At 38.8% G+C, this 23,033-nt stretch overlaps 1 protein-coding gene across 1 annotated transcript in view; it reads left to right on the forward strand.

Moving 5' to 3' along the window:
- TMEM163 (transmembrane protein 163) overlaps window positions 1-23,033 on the forward strand; it is a 93,522-nt gene that overhangs the window by 47,578 nt on the left and 22,911 nt on the right. Inside the window, exons 3-4 of the mRNA XM_010192281.1 lie at window positions 5,340-5,383; window positions 6,544-6,635. Of these exons, the coding sequence (XP_010190583.1) occupies window positions 5,340-5,383; window positions 6,544-6,635 (136 nt within the window). The remainder of the gene's footprint in view (window positions 1-5,339; window positions 5,384-6,543; window positions 6,636-23,033) is intronic.

Consider the following 23,033-nt stretch of genomic DNA (forward strand, 5'->3'; position numbering starts at 1 on the left):
CCAAATTGACTGCTTTGATGTATTTCACTGCCCATTTTTTAGTGTTATACTCAGTGAAGGGTGGCAGTGAAGGCTTGTTGTATATAGAAGTTATTTCAGCTGCTCTTAAAAGAGAGCCCTGGCATTATTTTTTCTGCAATCAAGAACAGATTTACCCTCGGGGCGCATGTGTCTATCATTGAATATTTGCTTATTTTTTATATTACTGGTGTGCCTTTTGGGACTGTCTGCTGTGTATTGTAGAGACAGCTGGTTCATTGTTTTCTCCACATGGATATTTTTTTCCTCATTTGATAAGTAATACCTTGGTTTTTGTAGTAGGATGGTTTCATAGTTCAGGGTTGTGCAGTCCTGCTCAGTTGCCCAGTCTGTTCTGTTCATTTGTGGGACACACCAGTGGTGGCATGGGTGCTTTGTCAGCAGTAAATGGGAAGATTAAAGCAAATTAAGTAGAAGTGAATCAGGAGCCTAAGGAAGCCTTAGGTCTGGACTGCTTTGCTATTTGAGATTGCTACTAGTGGTGAGCACCATGGTATAATGAATAATCAGTCTGGCAAACCACATCCATTCTGCCTGCATGAAAGCCAGTGCTGTGAATATTTAACCCCTGAAACATGTCCCAGGCAGTGGCAACGCTGGGGATGTTGTGTCTGGCTCCTTTAGAGCCCCGTGCACTGAGTCACGCTGCACATCCCACAGCTGAGTCATCCCCAAGGACAGAAGACTCCCGGTGCTCTGCTGCGGTTCATTCTGCACAGAGTCACTACGACACCTCTCAGACACATGCAAAAATGAACCGTCTTAGGGCCTTAGTTACTAATCAATCATAAATTCTAATTAGAACAAGATCCAGGTTTAATATACATTAACCTTATGCTTCCACTTAGTGGATGCATACATAATGTTGTAATGGTGTTGCCCAGAAATAAGGCTCCTAACCATATTGATGCAATTATAAATTGAGAAAATGAGCTGAAGATTTCTATAGATAGGGTTGGTACGGTTTTGCCAATGACTTTGAGATAGAAATATGAGTGTAGGAACATGACACTGATGGATAGCACTGGATCTGCCTATGTGAATTAGTTTTTTGGCAGACTTGTATCTGAGATATTGGATGCTTAGCAGCCATTTGTAGCTACTGTGCTGATTGCAGAAATTTTGGGCATGTGCATAAAAATCCTTAAATTTTGCTCTACAGAAATATCTGTGCGGGGCAAAGGTGCCTGGGGAAACGTACGCGTACCTGTTGGTCCTGGTCAGTACAGTTCATTACAAGTATTAATGGTATCAAAGTCACATCTGTTCTTTGCCTTCAGTTGTTGTGAGTGGTTTTCTTTGGTGGATTTTTTAAAAGTATTACTCATTTGATTTCCTGTGCTTGGAATGGATTTATTTTGAAATATTTATTTTAACATTGGTTTTTGATGTTTTACCAACACTGGGCAATGAAAGCAGACTGCATTTCAGTTTCAATTCTGATTCAGTACAACTTCCAGTTCCTATTGCTTGTGCCTGTACAACCTGCAAAATATACATGATAATATATGTAGAAATAAATCCAACGCTTTCAGTGATGTTAAAAGTACCTGCATCATTTCTGCTAAGTGCAGGTCATGTGCTTTGAAGCCATGACATTTTATGTGCTGACACCCAGGCTGTCTTTCAAAGAGACTGATTTCAAAGTGAACATGGTGGAGTGATTGTCCCATCAAAAGGAGCTTCCTAAAAATAGTTTTCCATGAGTAGGTAAGAGGAGATCTTATGACAGATGGAGGAGCTGTTTGTATGTACCATCTCTCATTTGTAGCCAGACTCATCCCAGAGATTTTCGTCTGGGAGAACTGGAGGCAGAGTTAATTCCTTGTCCTATTTCTTGCCTCCTACATTTGTGCAAAAAGGTACCTGGGTGCTCTCCCAGTGCAGAAAAGGAAGTGAGAGGCCCAGGGTCACTGCATGGTCCTGGCTCTCCAGGAGCACATTTTAGATGGATTAAACGTGGCCAAAGCTGGTGGGAAGCTACACGGCTGAAGAGTTAAATTGGAATGGTTTTGTAGGGGTGGGGCCTTAGTCATACGATTTTTCTGAGGCATATGGGGATGAATAAAACCCTCATTTTATTGAGGCTAGAATGTGTGGGAGATAGGGTATTTTTCTTTATTTGGAATCGCTTTGGAGTGGGTGAAGGAATTACAGCGAAACCTGACCTATTGGTTGGCAGCCCTCACAAATTGATGTCGCTGCAAAGGTTGGAGGCAGTGGTAGATATGTGGCTTACTGTGCTGGCTCTATTTTTGGTTTCTGACTGCTTGCAAGTTCCGTTTACAAATGTCAGGAAAATGCATTAGGATTATCTGCTTTGTTGTAGAAGTAATAAAATGCTGTCCAATTTAGCCAATAAAATAGCTAAAATCAGGCTCCCGCTGTCATGGCAGTGGAGCTGCTAAATGTACGCGGTGGCTCCACAGGACTTTTAAGCTACCTGCTCTGTTCTTTTCCTCATTGTTCATTTCCCACCATTGTACTGATTCAATATGGACATTAGGAATCTCTGGGGTTTTTTTCATCAGAGGCTCCTCTAGGAATAACTGAAAATGTGTATTGAGAATAAGGAAGGTGAGGGTTCAGCAAAAGCTCTGCGATTCATTCCTGCAGTGCTGTACCTTGCTCCTGGAGCACGGCAGTGATACTGAAGGCATCAAGACCACTGGTTATTCCTTTGTCTGGGGGTCTCAAGTGTTTGGATGTTAAAAAGTACTTCCCTAAAAGTCCTTGCGGCTTCGGTGCCTGGAATGAGAGCCAGTTGTTGTCTTTAGAGGATGTGGTCAGTCTGTGGCAACCTGTATTGGCTGATTCCCTGTATACCCATATTACAGCTGCTTTCTGTGCCATAGAGCATTGTCTCATGGACAGACATTGCATTTAAGCTGGCATGATTTACTGGTGAGCTTTCTGACTGTACTTGTCAGCTAGAAGCTTTAATGTGCTGAAGTCAGGGCTGAGGGTGCTTTGGCAATGTTATTTGTGAAAGAAAGACAATTGACTTGTTATTCCCACTAAAAATCCATAAATAATACATAATATAAATAAAATATAAAAATACATCTTTCCAGTGCTTAAATGGTCATTACTGCTTTTATTATGGCCTTTTACCACTACAAGTTAGTATTGTAGGGCACCAGTCATATTCACTAGCTAAAAAGAAAGGTTTAAGCAGACTTGTGACAGTTAATACTTGTTTTCAATTACTGTTTTAGGTAGCGCAGGCCAACCAGATTGTGTGTTACTTCTGTGGAAGAATACATAAAAATAAAGACAGTTCTCAAGCTGACGACCTTATGCTTTAAATACACCAAATATGTCCCCTAAAGCATTCTTGAAGTGTGGCTGTCCGTATGCACTTCATCACCTGTAGAAATTATATGTTTGTTTTTAAGGGAATCATAGAGTTAAGTTGTTTTAAGTCTGGATTCAAGTAGGGAAAAAGCTGGCAATTCAGTAAAAACTGAGGTGCTAATTCTGCTACGGAGGCAGGCTAGAAATAGGAGTAAAAGTGTGGCTTTGAGCGGCGTCATGACGAGAACATTGCAAGCTTGTGTGTACCTGTGAAAGCCCCTATTTTTTGATGCAACTTCTGCAGTTTTTGAAACTGTGTGCCTCTGATGAGACATACAATGAAATTTTGATAGGTTATGTATTATCATGCAGTGAAGTGTTCAAATTTGCAGCTGGATCACTCCATGCTAGTGTCAGCTTGTCACGTGTAGCTCTTGGCCGGCAAGTCTGACCAAGAAATACAGCCTTTTTTTTCACCTCAGAGATGAAGTGTGGGAAATGATGGTTTAGCAATGAGAGGGAGATGTAAATCCATACAACTGATTCAGTACTCTTCAACTCAGAGAAAATGGGAATCTAGAATTGAACTTGATGAACTTTCTTTGGGTTTTGGCCAACTCTAGTGATAATGTTCAAATATTTGTGATATCTGACATGCTCCTGGCCACAGCCAGGTCTTAGCTCAATAAGAGAAGGGTTGTTTTTTCCAGGATTTTAATTTCTGTTCATGCAGATAAGTGCCATAGCACTGCAGTTTGCTGTTACTGAAAAGAGCAGTCAAACCGTAGCAGCTCTGTTCTGCCAAGCTGTTCTAATGAATACTAAAATGCTGAAAATTAGATATTGCCTTTGTCAGCCTAAGATTGACAAAGTCATTGATGAGTCTGGTTTTTGTTTTCTTTTTAGTTAAAGCATTTTTATTTTTACAAAAATGTATTTTTCTTAGTAAGTTAGCTGTTATCTGTCCAGAAGAGCGTTGTAAATTTAATCCTTTTAAGCCTTATTCCGAGCCCTCTTAATATTGGAGCTCAAGTGCTGTGCATTTTATTCAGGGAGCACAGGTTGAGTTAGCCTTGTCCTCATTCAAAAGTGTACAAAACACAGCAAGAGGGCTAGAGCTGCTCAGTGCTCAGAGCTTGGCATGGCGTGGTATTGCTGGTAGCCTGTTAGAGCTGCACTTCAATGAAATCCCAGGTTCAGGTGATGGCCTCTACTGATGGACTTTTCCTTTGCTGACTGCTTCTTTGGCATTCCTCTGGGGTATTGAGAGGTATTTTTCCTTGTGCACTACCTCCTAGAATTGGGAACTGTGAGATGATAGAATTAGGCTGTATGGATTAAAATGATAAAACTTAGTTTATAATTATTAAGTTGTTTTTCTAGATGTTAGCCTGTTTTTAAAGTCTCATTCTATCTTTGAGAGGCAGCATGCGGTCAAAATGAGAGCTGGTCCGTGCTTTCCTGCTAATGCTTTTTGCATTGCAAATCACTGATCTGATGGACTTTGAAGCATTTCTTGGTGCTGTGTGCATTACCCTTTGGCTTTTTGGTGAAAGGATGGCAGTCAAAGAATTCTGGATGTGCCTGCATAGTTTTCTGTCAGCCAGTGCAGGTGGGCTTTGGTGCTGGCTGGAGCAAGGAGCCCGATGAAACATGTAAAGCTTTCTGAGAGTTTGAAATTGTGTTTTCAACATGTTTTTACTCAAAAGTGCACCTGAAATGTAGCATGTTTCATAAACAGACTGTTTCTGAATCCTACGCTAAAGTCTGCCCCCGTTATGGTTTTGGAAGACAGAAAAGCATCTTTCGAGTGACCTAACCATTTCCTGCAGCACAAGGCCTTTCTTGTAGACTTCTTTTAAGTTTTTTTTCAGGTCATTCTAGTGGGAACTGGGTGAAACTGAGCCCATGTGTTGAAACTAGTTTTGTAGCTGTTGGACAAGAGAAGAAGAAAGGATAAAAAATATTTAAAATTATTCTAAATAGTATTTTCTTTCCTTTAGCTGTCTCCGTAATGAGATACAGTGCATCATCATTTGGATTTGCTGTAAGTAGAGATACAATTTAAATATTCTCCTCCATATTTTAGTGGGCTTTTTCTGAACATGAAACACTGTATTTTTTCTTATTGTAGGTTCATAGCAAGGTGTGCTAAGTTAATAATGAATTTTAAAAAATGTTCTTAAAGTCATACCTTGGAGAGGATGGTAAAGATGTTTTCCTTATACTTTTTCAGTTTCTGGCTACTAAGTCTTATATTGGGATGAATATCGATACTTACATCTCACCATTGATAGATATTATTCATCAGATATGTGAATTTTCCTCTACAAAATCTCTCGGCTGAATCAGTTCTGTTGTTGTACTTGAGCCAGATGCCGGAGTTTTCTTCTGAACTTTGCGGGACCCTTTTCCTACTGGAGTCTGAAAGTCCTGCTGACTTTGAGATGGCAGCTTCCCTGCCTAGTACTTGCTGTGACTTTCCCAACTAGTGGCAAAATGGCAAAGCAAAAAATCCCTTGGAACAAGCTAAATGACTAATTTCAAACAATATGGCTTTTGCTTTCAAATTTGAAGATTTGACTTGAGGGTGAAAGTTCTGACAGTGGGACAAGTCTGGTTTTCAGTGTTACCTGACATCATGTCTTCTTGTACTGGAAATACTAACATGGCAATTTTGCTGATGATGCAGAATAATCTGAAACCTGGATACAATGAGATTTTGAAAGAAGTTATGAGTTCCTTTTGAAAGAAACCTTCTATGGCAGAAAATTAGCGAATTTACAGGAAAAAGGAGTGCTTGACAGGCATTTTCGAACCCTTTTTATAAGAGTCTTTGCATAAGAATGATATTATTTTAATTCTTGTGGTGCCACAATGGCTGATTGTGTGTTAAGTTTGGGTTTGGGGTTTTTTTTGGCGTGGTTTTTTTTTTGTTGTTGTTTTTTTTTTTTAAAATTCTCTACAGGTGATGGATTATAAATAAAAAGTTTTAATCCTTTGAATTACTGAGGTCTGAATTGTATCATTGTGCAATAATACATGGCAAAAATGTGAAGATCAATTTAATAAATGTAAATCCTGCTTTCATTAAAATGATTTATTTGAAGCTGCTTTGTGCCTGTGCAGCAGGATAGTAAATGCATTATTGTTCGTACAGGGCACATTTAACAGCCCACAAAACAATTGACTCTGTGTCTCTTTCAGTTTGATGCTACCCTGGATGTTTTGTCATCAGCGATAGTTTTGTGGCGTTACAGCAACGCAGCTGCTGTGCATTCTGCACACAGGGAGTACATGTAAGTACACTTAATTACTTTTGGCTTTGGTAGAGGCCTGCAGAGCTTTTGCTGTCAAGCTGTGATGCTACAGATTCCAGAGCTTTGACAAAAAACATTTTGTCATGTCAGCAAGTATTCCTTCCTTCTGCCAGTTTACTGTTTGGTCCCAAACATGTAGCCTTTCCTTAGGCAAACCTCCCTGTGATAGTGATTTTCAGTTTCTTTTTAGCCAAGCTAGTAATTGTTAGGACTTTTTGATTTTTTCCCTTGCAGCATCTGTATCAAATGAAGTGTATTTGCAATCTGTAATGGATTTGTAAGTCTTTTATTTTGCATCTTACTCCATTATTCTTTCTAGAGTATGTTTTTAAAATTGTTGCTTGTATTACATTTGTGTTTCTCTCAACAAGATCAGAATGAACCCCTTCTCTTTCTATGTAAATCACTTTAACTGCTAGTGATAATACAAGTTGAGATTACAGAACATCCAATCAGTTTGAGCCTGTATTAGTGATACGATAGTAGAGTGACAGAGTTTATTGTAACAGCTGTACGCAGACAGAGGTAGACACACCTTTTTTATTACGGAGCTGTTGCTGTTTTGGTAAGTAAGAGTACATCAATACTGGCATGTCTTCTGTATGGACTTGCAAGGTAAGCATACTTACTGATTGCTTTATAGAACCTGTGGAAAAACCCAAATCTTTAATTTGCAGTGCATTATTGATCACAGTGGAAATTATGCCCTGCATCATGGTGCATTGTGCAGCATTTCTATTGGCAATGTGTGTGGTAGCTGAGAAGATCAAATGGAGATTGGTTTGAGAATTGTTCCATAGGAGTGCATAAAGATGACTTTAACCTCCTCAGATATTTAGGTACATCAAGGGGGAGAATTGCAGTAGATTTATCTGCTTTCGTTTTGTTCTGTGCTGCCATTGCTAGCAGTATCCCATCTGGCTTGCTTGAAGATAGTTCAGCTGTCTGCTGGAACGGACTACAATTTTATAATAAAGGGGGATAAGGTGGCTTTTGTTCTGAAACCCCTCCAATCAATTCCCTCCTGTAAGAAGGGAAGCCTGATGAAACTGGACTTATACTTGGTAGGATCAAGTTAAAAAGAAAAAGTCATGCAGAGTGGACTGTAACCTGTTTTCGTAGTCCTTTCCGAAAAACTATGAAAACAGTAAGTATTATTTCTACTTGCATTAACTCAGGCTCATGCTACAGCTTGCCAGCACTGTGAGTTCCTTTCTGGCAGGGCTCCATATATAACAGTTTGGAATAAAAGGCCACACAACATTGATGTGGCATTGATTCATAAAAATAAATCCAGAAATATGTGATTAAAATTAGTCTTTCTGCACAAATTTGGAGATCTCAACAGACATTTCCTGTGTATCTTGCTTTTGTGGGCGTCCACAGAGATTCCTGTCAACATTCAATTAACATCTTTTTGAATTCTTCTTCTGCTGAGCTTTTTCAAGTGAACCCTGTAAAGTACGTTATAGAGAAAATAAATCCCAATATAAAAGAGGAATCAACATATCCCTATGGCTAAGCCAGTGAAGTGAACAAGCAAGGTAGCAAACATATTTTCCTGCTTTTTATGCTTATTTTTAATTTGCTTTCATATAATCCCTCTGCTTTACATAAGGCTAAATTAAGTTAATGAATTTCTTGCCATGCCCTCTAGTTGAAGACAGCTAAGGTTACGTGACGAGATCAGTACTGAGTGAAAGAGTTTTACCATATGTTGGGAATATGAATCACTGGGTAGACAGTCTGGTTATCCCTCCGTTTCTAGGATTGACAGGAGAATCATCATAGTACTGACAGGCAAAGAGCTGGTTGTGTCTCTTAGGGCAATTCTTACTGTGTCAGATTTCTGAGGGAGGCACATTTCTAATTTCCTGTTGTGTTTAATCAATCTCTTGCTTGAAAGACTGCATGTAATTATTTTTCCTCAACGCTGGGAAAATGTTGCATGACTCCTGGCTGTGTGCTTCCCTTGGAAATTATCTTTGTATCATATGTGCCTATAACTATATCTGATCTTTCACACTCGTTGTTTATAGTGTGCCAGTGCCTCAGTGGAGAATTCGGTGCAGATCCATTTAGGTGCCTAGATCGCGCTGTGCGTTATTCCTGTTTCTGTACCTTAGTGTAGGGAGCCTGCACAGAACTCTGGGTTTCTGCAGAAGCATTACTACTGTTTACCAGAGTGAGATGTGCCAGAGTGACTTCAGTTTAGTTCTTTATTTATAGGTCTGTCTTTTATTAATTTAAATACTACATTTTTCTCAGTATCCTAAAATACCTGAAAATAACCTGAGCTCCTTGTCAAAAGCCAAGTGGAATTGCCAATTAATTGTATTGCAAATTTATAAAACTTCCTGATTCATAAACTTGACAGCAAGAGATTGATCCAAAATCTGTTGCAATCAGTGGAAAGGCAACGTTAGATCCAGTCCTAACTGTTGAACATTGTTAAGAGAGAACATAAAGTTAGGATGAAAAACAAAGCTCCAGAAAAGGATACAGAGAATACAGCCTGACTCATGATGTGCTATGAATGAAATACTCAGAATGAAATGCTAAAATGTAAATGAGCTGCATAGTCTTCTTTAAGATGTAGCCATATGGAAGTTAGAGATGCAACATTTCATGGGCTGGTTCTCGGAATGAACAGTACAAAACTGCTTGCAGTGCCAAGTTCTGCTAAACTCAACCAATGCATTTCCATTTGACTTCCGGGGAATTGTAGTGCTGAAACCCTCATGAACATTCATCCTGCTGAGTTTAACTCCGTTTACTGGGTTTCATTTTTACTAGATCACTTGATTTCTCTCATTTTCTGGGGCAAGATGAGAAGGTACTTTTCCAGTGTACTTGTGACCAAAGTAATACAATGTACATCTTTGTTGATTCTCATGGTGGTTCACATGTAATAACGGCAAAATATACTTTAAATTGCCTCTGCAATTTGTCCTTGTGAAAATTCTTTGTTATTGAAATCCTGAGAAGCTAAAGCTGGCAGGCTTTTTTAAGTCTGTTACTGAATTTTTCTTAAGTCATTGTGGAAAGGTGTATCTGGTTATGTTCAAGGTATGTCTTAAATTATGATGAAATTTTTATGCTTTATTTTTATATATACCAAGTGGCTTTGAAAATATAACGAATATTCACCAAGATCAGGTATAAACCACTGTAAAATTGTAGGCCATATAACACACTGCTTGGTTCTTCCTACCTGGGTCATTAATGAAGGAGGAGGATAAATACTTGAAGTGTTTGTTACTGGAACTTTCTGAGTAGTTTTGCACTTCACTATCTTTCTGTTTTGGCGGTCAGATAAAAGAGGGTAAAAGCAGGCTACTACATTTTCATGTATTTTAGAAGAGTGGTTAAAAGAATTGCAGGTCTTGAGGAAATGCAAAAATTGGGAAGGACTACAGATACTGGGAAAGAGAGTCAGTACATAGCTCATGAGTGCTTGATTTGCTCAGCATGATTTCCTGGGTTGCAAGTTAACATGCAGGAAGCTTAGAGGTGCTGAACAAGTCATCAACAAAGCAATCAAGAAATCCAAGAAAGAAAAGAGTGCTGAAATAACTTGAGAAATAGTTTTGAATATCAACAAAAGATGAAAATTAACAATCAAAATAAAATTCTTGCAGTTCCTTTTGTTCTTCGTAAAAGGAGGCACTAAGAATAAGGAATATGCTCTGATGTGGATGATAAACCAGAGACTGTAGAAATATAATAGAGCCACTATCTGTGCACTTTGGGCCAGGTACATCTTATTAATTCATGGTAAGAGTTTTGTGCAGTACTGTGCCATAGAACGGCTGGGGTTGACAGGCACCCCTGGAGATCATCAGTACAGCCCCCTGCTCAAAACAGGATCGATTAGAGCAGGTTGCCAGGTTAAAGGTGTGAATCCAATCTTTCCTTCTGGGATTTGAACACTGAACGATCACTGAGCCATTCAAGATGTGGGAAGAAATCTCAATAGTTCCCCTTCCTACTTTCCATAACCACTGTACAAATATTCTTAAATATTCTACCCTTTAGTAATTTTTTAGCAACATAATAGCTTCCTGGGCTGCTGAAGCAAATCTAAATTCTGTTGAAGGAAGAAATTTATTGAAATGGATGTGGTAGCAGTGTTTTCTCATGTGCATAAATAAACCCGGTAAATAGCAGTAGAAGTAATTTCTCGATAGAAGACTGAAGCATTAGGGACCTGGAAAAAAACCTCATGAGAGCTTGAACTAGTAACTAAGCAGCCACAGGGCAGCTCCTTGATCTGTTAATTCAGGAATGAAGGACTTGAATTGGAGTGCTGGAACTGTGTACAAGGAGAAAGTGAGAAATACCACTAAAAAAGGAAAGATCGAGAAAACAGAATAACAAACTTTGTGCACAGAGGCTTGTGAAAAAGCTACAAAAGGAGCTTTTTATATATAGTTGGTTGGAAAAGTATCAAAAATGTGAACAAAAGAAATGTCTCCTGTTTGATTCCACCTCTGTTCAGAAAAACGGAGCTTTTCTCATGGTAAGTTAATAGAGTAAGTTGGCAGCCTGCTCAGGTCAGATGGAGTAGTGCTACTTCTTAGGCTATGAAGCAGTATCTCTGTTGTCACATTAAAGAGCTACAATCTTATATTTTTGTACAATGCAGTGCAGAACCGAGTGTCTGCTTATGCTTGCACAATCCATTGCTCCTGGGTTTATTTGGCTAATGGGTTTTGTTTGAGCTTGTGTGTTCGGTATTGCAAAAACTAACTCTGTGCAGCATATTTGCCGTAGTGATTCTTGACAGTTGCAGCTGGTGTTTATCGTATATTATTTTGTTGATGGTACCAACTTAGATTCTGTGTTTCTCAAGAACCAGTCTGTCAACATCTTTTTTTAACCCAGTGCCAGAGAAAATCAGAAACCTTACTCATAGTGAGCATGCTGGATAAAGCCAAGAGCAGAAAGCTCACATTTCTTTCACTGTTTTTTGGGGGTTTTTTTTGGTTGCATATGTCAGACTCCAGCTATTCTTTCCTTTATTACTGTAATAAGAAAATTCAGTTGTATCATGGGAAAATTTCTAATGAACTCGTGGTGCTATTTGTTGCCATGATATAATGCAGATATTTCTTTTATTATATTGGTGAAGTTTTCCTCCAAAACATGACAGTAATATTAAAGTAACAAGAACTGCCTTGTGGCAGACAAGGGTGCAGATATCTGTCATGTCTCCACTTGCTCTTGAGAAAGCGTCTTGCCAGAATAAAATAGTCATTGGTGTCCTCAGTGGGACAGCATATGCTTTTGGAGTCCTATTTGGGGGTAGGATGACACTACCTGCAACAGTAGGTGGCTTAATTTACCTCTGTTCCTGTATTTATGTTGGATATCTCTTCCCACCTTATGCTAGGTCTATGAACAACGGATCAAGAATTGGGTAGGTCTTGCAGTCTTTGCAGCTCTGCAATTAGACTTTGTCTAAAAACTGGTATGTGTCAGTAACTTAACTTTCATCTCCATACATTGTACTTCAGCTGTGACAGCTGGATTTCATACTGTCACAATGCTGAACCCATTGGCCATTTTAAAGTGCTTGCCCTGAGAATTTGATTCTTAATGAACTGGTATTCTCATCTATTTTGACATCCAGAAAAAAACAACTATAAGAGCTTAATCCAAGAATTTCTAACTTAGTTTGAGCTAAAAGCAATCTCTAAGAAAGACAGTTAATTGCTCCTCAGGGGTGGAGTAAATAGGAAACCTGACTCATAACGAGCATGCAACAATTAGAAAATCTCTTGCATCCTTCACTACCTTACCCCTATGTTTGATTATGCTTGCTGAAAAAGATGTACATCTTATTTCTAACGTGTATACACAGATGTATATTTCTCTTCAGTTTATTAGCGCTCAGCATTGCTGTATCTTTTTTCTGAATGATGAAAGAAGATGGTGGTGTTTCACTGGAGCTTTCAGTTCTCAGACAACTTGACACATGTGCTATGTGGATATCCATGTCTGTGGGTTCTCCATTACACAGGGTTATGTAATGAAGAGAGGAAGAAAGAAAGGAAGGGAACAAGTATGTTCTGATCCTTTTCTGGGACATTATGCACGAGAAGTGAACTTTCAGCAAGATAACCATATGACATAGGAATTAGGACATGTGAAAACATTTGATGGGGCATATCAACAGCCTTTTTAGGATACTCTGTGACTAAAAAATTACCAGTGTACCAATCTCTTTCCTTGGTTGTTTGATAGTCCCCTGGGTATGTACTCTCCATTAGTTATCTTTTCCAGAGTATGCCTTGTGTTGAGTAGCCTCTTCAAGTAAATGGACAGTGCAGCAAGTAGGCATATTAATGTTTCAAATACTGCCACGAATTTGTGGAAGCTTATTAAGCAGAAGGATACAGCTTTGAACAGTTTTTCTGTTATAACCTTACATCTTCTCAGGCATATGACCTTTGGAGAAGCCTAGTCAAGTGATTAGAAACCCTTCCCAGTTGCTTAGTTACATTCTCTCTGGAATTTAGACTTAAGTAAACAGCAGTAATAAAATAATCTGTACAACTCTGTGTATGGTAAGTAGACACCCACTCTGAATTGAATATACCCAAAGGAACTGTCCTTTGTCAGCATGAGTGTCTTAGGGATAAATATTCCTTTGGCACGTTGTTCTGCTCTTTAGTTTCTGGTGCAATTAATTTTTGGAAGACAGGAGAAATCAGATATGTACATGATATATTTCTTCAGTTGCCAGGGAAAAATGCTGTATGGCTTCCTGAAATGATACCTTACTGCTTTGCACTACATTATCTCTTCAACTTGCAGATCTACTTTTGCTCTGTAGTCATATAGGCTTATGGCCTAGTCCAGAGCACTCCAGAGCCTTTCATCCTGCCAGTGATTTTTGCTTTGAGGATGTTAATGGGAATTGCATTTTATTACTTTATTACTGCTCTGTGCAGATTCTGTAAAGAGCCATCACCATTGCTGCCTCCTGCAGAGCGACCTTTGCTGGTAAAGGAAGCGGACACCTCTGTGTGGGTAAATGTGGCTGGTGAGTTTGTATAAAGACTTCTTACAGAGAAAATGGGATGGCAGGTGAGACTCTAAGATGGCACGAATGTCTCTTTCCAAAGTAATTATAACCCTTTTTTCTCTCTCTAGTGTTCAGGTGACAATACTTGAGAATATTTACCCCAGGGTTTGGTCATGAGGAGCCTTATGGAAATTATACTGAATATATGTGTATTACACTTAGGCATGCAATATGGGGATTGTGACGTATCCTATTCTTGCACCCAAAGCTTAAAAGAATTAGAAATCACCTTTTATTTGAGGAAATGGCTTTGATGCTGCCAGGCGAGGTCTGGCTTTTCTTTCTTCTCCTCAAAATTCAAATGCAAGAACATACTGATTGGTATGGTTGGAGGGTATATTCTCTCTTGGGTCACAGAATTAAAACCCCCTAATTTTCAGTATTAGTACAGTATTTAAATTTTCCTGTGCAGATTGGCTCTGCTGTACTGGTTAGCCCAACTAAATGAGCACTGTCTATTTAGGTAGTGTTGAATGAAAATAATCCTCTCAATTCAGACCCAACATATCAGTCACATTGAAAAAACTGTGGATAATTTTATCTATGCCATACATACGAAATAGACTTGAAGCACAGATGGCAAAATCCACACCTACCCACAGTTCAGGGCAAACCTCTGTGGCTGGAGGAAAAAATCTTTTGTGATGAGTGAATGGAATAGCTGAGTGATCTGGAAAAATGTCAAATGCAAGGAGATAGCCTACAAACTGCAAATAGCTAAGAACCTGCCTCTGCAGCTCTTGTTTAGTTCTCAGCTACCATGAATTGGCCCTCGCATGGCACATGCATCTCTCTCCTCCACAGCACAGCAAAGTGCAGAGTTTGCAAAAGAAGTGTTCACCTATGCTTGGATATCTGCTTTACAGGAGGAGAAATACAGTTTCTTTTTAACCACACTGAAAATTTCTAAACCGTTCTTTCTTCTGAAACATTTAGCTGAAATACTACATCCAGGTACAGTGCTAGATAAAAGTTTTAGAGGTGCTTCGTTAGGCTGACTTATTAAATTGCCTTTTCTCCATAAATCTATTATCCCATATTCAGGCAAAAGTGAAGCAATCATAAACTTTGCTCTTATCCAGGCAGAAATGCATGTATGCATACATTTATGTACGCACACACCCAAAATCTTCACACGTAGAATTTATATTAAATATGAAATAGCAAATGTATATATTTATACATTCTAAAATCTGTTTCTAAAAGTGTGGCATCTGTAGACTTGGCAGTGATCTTACTGGAGCTAAATCCAAAATCTATTTAATTTACAAAAGCCTTTCCTTTTACTTCGCTGGTTGTTGATTAGACAGTATTTGTGTATATTGCCTAGTATTCACACACATACATATATATATATTTATATCTCAAATCAGGGATATGGTGGTGTTCTCTACTGGAATCTGATAATCACCATAAAAATGAGTATTACAGAAATTCTCAAAAGACTTTAATTTCCAGCTTCATGGAAATGACAGAATCTCGGATCCCCTGCTACAAGGTTAGGAGCACTGATCAACTCTTTACAAGCCAGGAAGGTGGTTATGATGCACCCATACCATAACTGCAATCGTACAATCTGTGCAGACCAGGACCTAGAAAATAGGTCATAAGAGTTCTCAAAATCTCTGAGTTGTAGAAATGTCTGTTAGCTTTTATTGGCAGATATTTAATATCTGGAGAATCAAATTATTTATGGTACTGTTGCCCCAGTTAAGCTGCATGATTTTAAAGGAAGCAAATACCCTGTTCTGCAATGACTAGTTGAACTCCTGAGGATAATAAAAGTTTTAGAAGTTGTATAACAATTTCAACATGAAATGGATACCTAGCATAGCTAATCTGAGTCTCCTATAAACAGAATTTCCCTTCTATGATCTGGAAAGAGAGGGTAGACAATGTGATAATACAGTGTATTTTTAAATATAATAATGGAGAAATCATCTTTCAATTATTATTTGGAATATTACTTGAATTCTCTTTGTTTTGTAATCTGTGGGGTGTTTGTTGTTGGTTTTTGTTTGTTTGTATTTTTAATGGTGAGAAAAAGGAGTAGCTGTAACGGTGCTGATCTGGATTCTGGCAGTTGGAGGTGGGTTATGGAAGATGTGTGATGAACAGTAAGCCCACTTCGTTCCTTTTAAAGTGCATTTTAAAGTTTCTATGCCCTCTTCACCCAGCAACAGGTAGGTGTAAGCACTCTGAAGAGTCCTGTACAGTTTGGTGTCCAGCCCCTCCTCAGTAACTAAACCTGATAATAGATAAGCTACACTGCAAACATAAGCAAGCAATATAACTGTCTAATTGAACACAAAGAAGCTTAAGATTAGCAGTAGAGCATGGCAAAGAAGCAGGAAGCTCAAGACAGGCTGATACTTTTATCTTTTCCCTGAGTATTACAGTAATATGTCACAATGGCTAGTAATTGTTTTTTATAGAGTAAGCCCTTTAATGGGTTTAAGAGGCAGATTTTAGAGTCTTCACAGTTTGGGATGTCACCTTAATAAAAAATGTGGCTCGAATTATCTCAGCAATATTGCAGAATGCGTAGCAAGAAACAAAAGTTAGTGAACAGCTGTGTTGTAACTTTAACGCCCCTTTTTAAAATAGGCTGCTTGGGCCTCTCCCTCTTCTTTACATGCTCCTCCTTGCTGGCAGGAGTGGTCCTCACTCAATTCCTCCTTTTCCTCATTTGTTGGAGCAGATTAGGATGTGTAGATAGCAAATGAGGCTGCTGTGGAGGAGAAGAGAGCTGTGGAGAAGAAAAAAAGGTGTGGATCTTAGAAGGACATGGATTGCAGCTGAGATCATGCAAACAGAGAGCAAAGAGGGGCCCACATCTGCAACATTCCCAGTCCTCCCTTAGCTCCCCAAACGCCTGCAAATGAGAACAAACACCTTCAGCCCTTTCTCTCCAAAATGTCCTCTGACTTTTCCCCTTTCCATATTCTTTTGCCACTGACTTTTTTGTGTCCTCTTGTATTTTCTCTACCCTGCTCCTTTTCATCCCCAGGACCCCTTTGTTTGCCAGCACAAAATTGTTTGTTGGTGACCAAAATACTCAGCTTTTTCATCCAAATTCTCATCCTTTGAGTATCAACATTCACTTTTGCCTTCACTTGAGAAATCTTGGGCTGGCTGTGACTGGACTTATATACTTGTCTACTGTATTCAGACTGTAAGAGCTGCCATGATACAAATATTAAATGAAAGTAGGCCTAGCTCTTTTTAAACAGGCTGACTGTCTTATCTAGAAATGTGATGCAGATTATTGCAAGCTCTAAGTAACTAATGGAGAAGCATTCACTGAATGTAATTTGTATTTGGTTATGGGAAGAAAGAATGAAAACAAGAGTACCAGCAAAGTGAAGAGATACAAAAAGTTTCCTGTCATGTGGCTAGATGCAGAAGACAATTGAGAGAAATGTATAGAGAAAAGTGTATAGAGAGATACGGAATTAGAAAGTGGATGAATAGTGTATGCTCAAAAATATTTTCCTAACTCCTGACATAGCAAAAACTTCTTGGTCAATTGCCTTCCATGTTGTACCATATGACTTTGCCGAATGATTCCATGCATGATATTCACTCTGGCACCCACTAATACTAAAATAGTTTCAAATCATAGGGAAACAGGAATTAGCACATATATAATTTTTATTAAATTAGTTACTTTAATAGTTTGATTTTTTTCTTAAACTCTGGAGGTTTCATTAGTGAGTTTATTCAGAGATTAAATCCTATATCCATCATAAAACTGATCTGCTCAGCTTTGCTGAAAAAGTTCACATTACTCCTGGGCTTAGAGCTCATATTGCTCTTATTGGCCTACAGCTCATTTTAATGATAAGTTACAGTTCCTTGCAAAGTAATAGTTTTAACACTACCTCTGCACTCCACTGGTAAAAACAGCCTGTAGAGATTTTAACGTTTCCTTTTCTGTGGGCAATTAGGAGCCATTAGTGCTGAAAGATCTTGACAGAGCCTGCAGAGATGAAGATTTCGTGAATAAAAATTAATAGGATCATAGGATAAATCAGGTTGGAAGGGGCCTCAGGAGGTCTCTAGCCCAGGCTCCTGCTCAAAGCAGTCAGTGGTGAGATCAGCTGAGGTTGCTCAAAGCTTTATCCAGTCAGGTATTGGAAACTTCCAAGGATGGAGACTCTGCAACCTCTCTGGGCAAACTGTTCCACTGTTTCAGTGGTGGAAAACTTACTTCTCTTAGCAAAATATATTATGGTAAGATTCTTAACAGCCACAAAAATACAGAATTAAAATAAACTAGAGTAAACCAGCTCTTGGAAGGTAGCAGAACTGGATGTAGTAATTAAGAGTATTATCTTTTCTTTATGGTGTCATAAGTGCCAGAGAAGTGGATGAGGAACTGAAGCTTGTTTTGATGGCAGCTTTGCAAATGTGAGAATATAGTTTCTACCTCAAGAATATTAATACAAATACTAGTGGTTTATAATGACTTTTCTCACAGTTCTCTTTGTCACATTTATCTCTGTAGCTCTGCTGAAATTATTAACAGGCTTTCCCATTAATAAGGTAAGCGATGTTTTCAATGGATAAGGTTGGTAATCTTGACAGAAGAAATATTTTTTTTATGGTGTGAACTATCAGTCACTGGAACAACCTCCCCAGGAGTGTGGTAGGGTTCTTATCACAGGAGGTTTTCAAGATGCGCTTGGACAGGGTGCTAAATAATCTCATCTAGGCTCCCTTCACATGAAAGGTTGGCCCAGATGATTTTGTGTGGTCCCTTCCAACCCGGGCTGTTCTATGGTTCTGTGAGGATCTTTACACTGGTAAAAGTAATAGAAAACCAATTAACCCATGTAATCAAAAAAGGTCAAGTAATCTGAGATACAGCAATGAATAAAGGTGAGAGAGTAGAGCAGCGTTTGACGAGAAGGTTAGGTTTTTAATACTGCACTTTAGGTGCATCATGTTAACAAAACTGGGAAGTAATTAGACTGCTACTGACAATTTTGTTTTATTCCACATGGTGTCATCACATTTCAGGGACTATTTTAATGAACTTGAAGTGTGATGGTAAAATAGGTTCCAAGATGTAACAGACATACTACCAAGTACGTGAGACCCCTTTCCCTCTCCACTGTCCCAAAACAACTGTATCTGTGAGCTGCTAAGAGAAGGTTAACACATCTTTGTGGATTGTATTTGCATGCATCACTGATTTACTCTGAATCCTTAATTTTGTTGCACCACCTTTGCTGCATATGATAGCAGATTGATTTGAGAGGAGTCATTACCAAGAGCTTCATTATGAACCCTCGTTGGTACTGTGTCACTGTATTCCATTTGCCAGAAAGATGGTGGGATGATAATTATGAAGGGAAGCCTCATACAGTGGCTATTTCATAGACTGGCATTTTATATTAGTGACCCTTGTGCAGCTTACCCCAGATCTCTTTTGAGCAGAGCTTGTCACTGGGGGTGTGTTTGTAACTTTATTATCTATTCAGGTCTTTTACAAAACTTTACAAAACAAGTAGCTGAGAGTCTAAATCTGCAGACTTCAGGCTGACGCCTGCTTACACGAAGAGCCGTCCCTTTGGCTGGAATGGGTCAACTCATGTAAAGAGTAGTCAGTGTGGCAAGAGCCATGCTAAAGGGAAAATTCCCTTATTACACTGAAGATTAATCACCATAGACAACTGGATGAGATTTGTCTTTAGCTCTGTGACGGAAATATTACAGAATTTTTGTCTTATCACTATCTGTAGAGAATCCTAACAAATAATTACAAATGTAGGGCAGAATTAAGGATGAATCCATGAATTAGAAGGCTGTTTTGCTGTGTCTGCTAGATGCAAATGAATTGAATAGTTGGATGTTTTCTTCTTCAGAAATTAGTTTTGTGATAAAAAGAGGAAAATAAATGTTAGCTTACTAACAGCAACTTGAAAATTGTCAGTTTGTGGAGATGGAAACCCTTGAATCTCGGTACTTTTCAAAGCTACTTGCTTAAAAGCCATTCGCTTATGCAAAGTTACAGATTTTTGATTAAGGAAAAGACTATCAAGTGCTTACAGTGATGGATTTCATTTTCTGGTTTCCTTATGAATTGTGAGAATTTGCCATCAAAATGAAGAACAGTGTTTATTAGAGCTTGTGTAGAGGGCATGTGTTATGGAAAGGATGAGGTGGCAGCTGTATGTCATGTAATACAGTTACACTGATCTTTGATGGGTGTGAGTGCAAATGTACAGGACTGGTGTAATGCAAAATGGATATTTTATAGGGTTGTATAAATACAAATGGGTTGTATATGGGTTGTAATACTGCTTTCAGAAGAATGTCTTTTGGAACTTTTCAGGTTGTAGCACATTCATATCCAAGCTTTAGATTGGAGGCGTGAGTTCAGTTTTTATGACTTAGACATAAGCAAGGTTCTGAATTCCACTAGAAGTGAACCAGCAGTAATTGAATCTCGAAAGCTGTATGAAGCCTTTGGCAGTTTTGAAAGTCCAGATAATTTCAGTCTCAACGCCCGAGGCTGCAGTACAACTGATTTAACAGTATGTTTCATCTGTGACAAAGTTTTATTGGAAAGTTGACAAAATTGCTGAGTTCATTTTTTTAATACAGTGAGTTATACTTTATATTATCCTCTGGATTTTCAGATAGAAATACTGCATTAAAAACACATCAAGAAGTATCTTCAGCAGATATTAACTCATGTACAAATGGCTGTAAAACAAGTACACAATCTCCAATAGATGCTGGACGTGTAAGTAAGTGATACTGGTGGCCTATGCTATGTGGAGATCTGTTCATCATGAGTGTCACTGGACAGAGAGTACTCTCATTTCTTAGCAAGAAGATACAGCTGTGCTGGAATATGAGGGCATTAGGTGGACCGCCAGTTACTCCATAGTGTCTGAATTACTGACTGTGGTTATGGGGGACCTGGACCTTGAGAAGTGTTTGGTGATTCCAAGCCAGGGGTATCTGTAAAATCTTCACTAGGTTTTCTGTCAAACCTCACTTCTGTATAACTCCTCTTTCGTTAATTTTTATGGGGGTTTCTGAGTTGACTTGTTTAGAAATGGCAGTTGGCTCATCTAATTTAATTGAATGTTATTAATGAAATTGCATTTGCCAGCAACCTTGGCACTAACACCCTTTGTGTGCAGTTGGAAATGCTCTTTAGTTACAAAGCAGTTGAGTAATTGTTAGCAGATGGAAGTTAGCAGGCTTGTGTTAAAATTTTCATTGTCTAATGGCTTGAAAATAAAGCAATAACCAATTACAATTCATTTATTATGTTCTACAGTTAAAATTTCAGATTAATTTTTGGAAGTTTCTTGTACATTTGTAGTTGAATTTTCATGATTTGCAGTCTAGGTAGAAATTGTTTTTCTGGCAGATGAGATTGAAAGAAGACACTATGTAGTGTTTTGTTCTAGTGTTTTGCAGGTAAATTGATACACTCAAGAAGACAAGAAACATGTATTTTTGCACTTACGTGCTATTCCATTACACATGAATTTTGCAGGACTGTGGATTCCAAAAGCCAGCATATAAAGGAGAAGCTAGGCTTGCTAAATATGATGACTGGATGCTGACTCAAACCTCAAACTGCATTTCTGTCTGCTATTAACACCCTTGTTACTGTTATTAACATCTTCCTTTTTTTCTTTCTACTTTTAGCTGTTTCTGGTTAAGTAGGTGTACGGGAATTATTTTGACAGAGTAAAACTGATCTAGGGAATAAGAGAAGCAGCTCAAGATTACTGAAGTCATTACTTAGCTGCTAGCATAGGCAAAGATGCAAAATATTTGCTGTTAGGCTTGGGTGGTTGGGGAGCTTACAGAGATAGCCCCAAACTCCCCAGCATACGTGAGAACCGCGTCCAGGGCTGTTTCCCTGGACACCCTATACTTGTGCCAGCAAGGCTCCTGTCAGGCCCTGAGGAAATGTTTGCCTGTCTTCCTCAGAAGATGTGTGCAGGGAATAGAAGGTACGCTAAGGAAAGGTGGTGATGCTTCACTCTCTTTCTCATACTCTTGGTATTCAACAATTGACATAAGGAAGTTTAAGCCATTGTTTCCAACTCACAGATTTGCGGCCATGGTGGTTTAAGCCTTCTGGGAATGATAGAAGAGCTTTTATTTCAGCTTTCAGATGAAATGCCAACATTATTCTTGCATAAAGTTTATGTATCTTATGTCAACCTGTCACTGGATCAGCAAATGGTCTTAGGCAAGTCAGCCAACTTCTGTGGACCAGTCCTGTGTTCAGGTTGCCTAACACCTGCATTTGTCCCAGGTAAACGAGCAGAACTTTTAGTATGTGCTTCTGTACCTCATCCCAAAAAATAAAATAACGATTGCAGCAAAATCTACTGTGAAGGACTGTGCAGTATAAACTTCTTAGGTTATGTCAGTGCTAAATATTATGGAAGTAATACATAAAGGTGGTACTGAGAAGTTGTGAGCTTGACAAAAGTAGGTCAAGAGGCTCCAAAAAGATCTCTGAACAGTGACCCATTCAGATAGAGTGAAACTGCAAATCTCTGAGAAAAGTCTATTGCAGAACAAGGATCTACTTGCAAATATACAATGGAAAATGGAATTCCCTCTAATTTTCAATTTTACTCATTCTTTTTGAGATATTTACTTTCTTCCCATTTATATTACCATTTAGTGATCGCCTCTCACTGCAGGATTGCAAAGAATCCATCCTGGGACTTTCCTCTGTCACAGATTTTAGGCCAGATTTTTGCTTTTGTGTTTGAGCCTAGGGGAAGTACTCTAAGCTAATCAGCCTGTCTCAGGCCTTTTCTGCCTACTTTTTACAAGAGGTTATGTTTAACAAGAATGAAGACTGTGTTGCAATGTACTACAAAGGAGTTAAACATTTGTCTTAAAATAGGTGTAGCAGAGTTTTGCTTACCTGAGAGGAGTACCTTGTCTAGCATATTAGGAAGAATGCTAGCCTCTGTGTTGTCTGTACCCCTCTGTGTAGGGGCAGCCCCTTAACTGAGGACCACAGGATTATGTGAATTGTCCACAGCATGGTTTAGTGTTGCTTGTGTTGGGGAATACAGTGACCAGCCACTCACTTGTGTCACTGCTGCAGCTGCATCTTCTGACCTAGGCTGGGCAATGCCAGTTCAGCTGCAGTCTCTAGACTGAGCTTGATGTGAACGTTACGTGTGCTGCCAACCACCAGATGGTAGAATTTTATATGAAGAGCTATTAGTAAAATGGAGTTATAGACATATCAATACTGTAATAGTCTGGCTATTATT

This window comes from Mesitornis unicolor, unplaced genomic scaffold, assembly GCF_000695765.1.
Source record: "Mesitornis unicolor isolate BGI_N332 unplaced genomic scaffold, ASM69576v1 scaffold5729, whole genome shotgun sequence".
Taxonomy (NCBI): Eukaryota; Metazoa; Chordata; class Aves; order Mesitornithiformes; family Mesitornithidae; genus Mesitornis; species Mesitornis unicolor.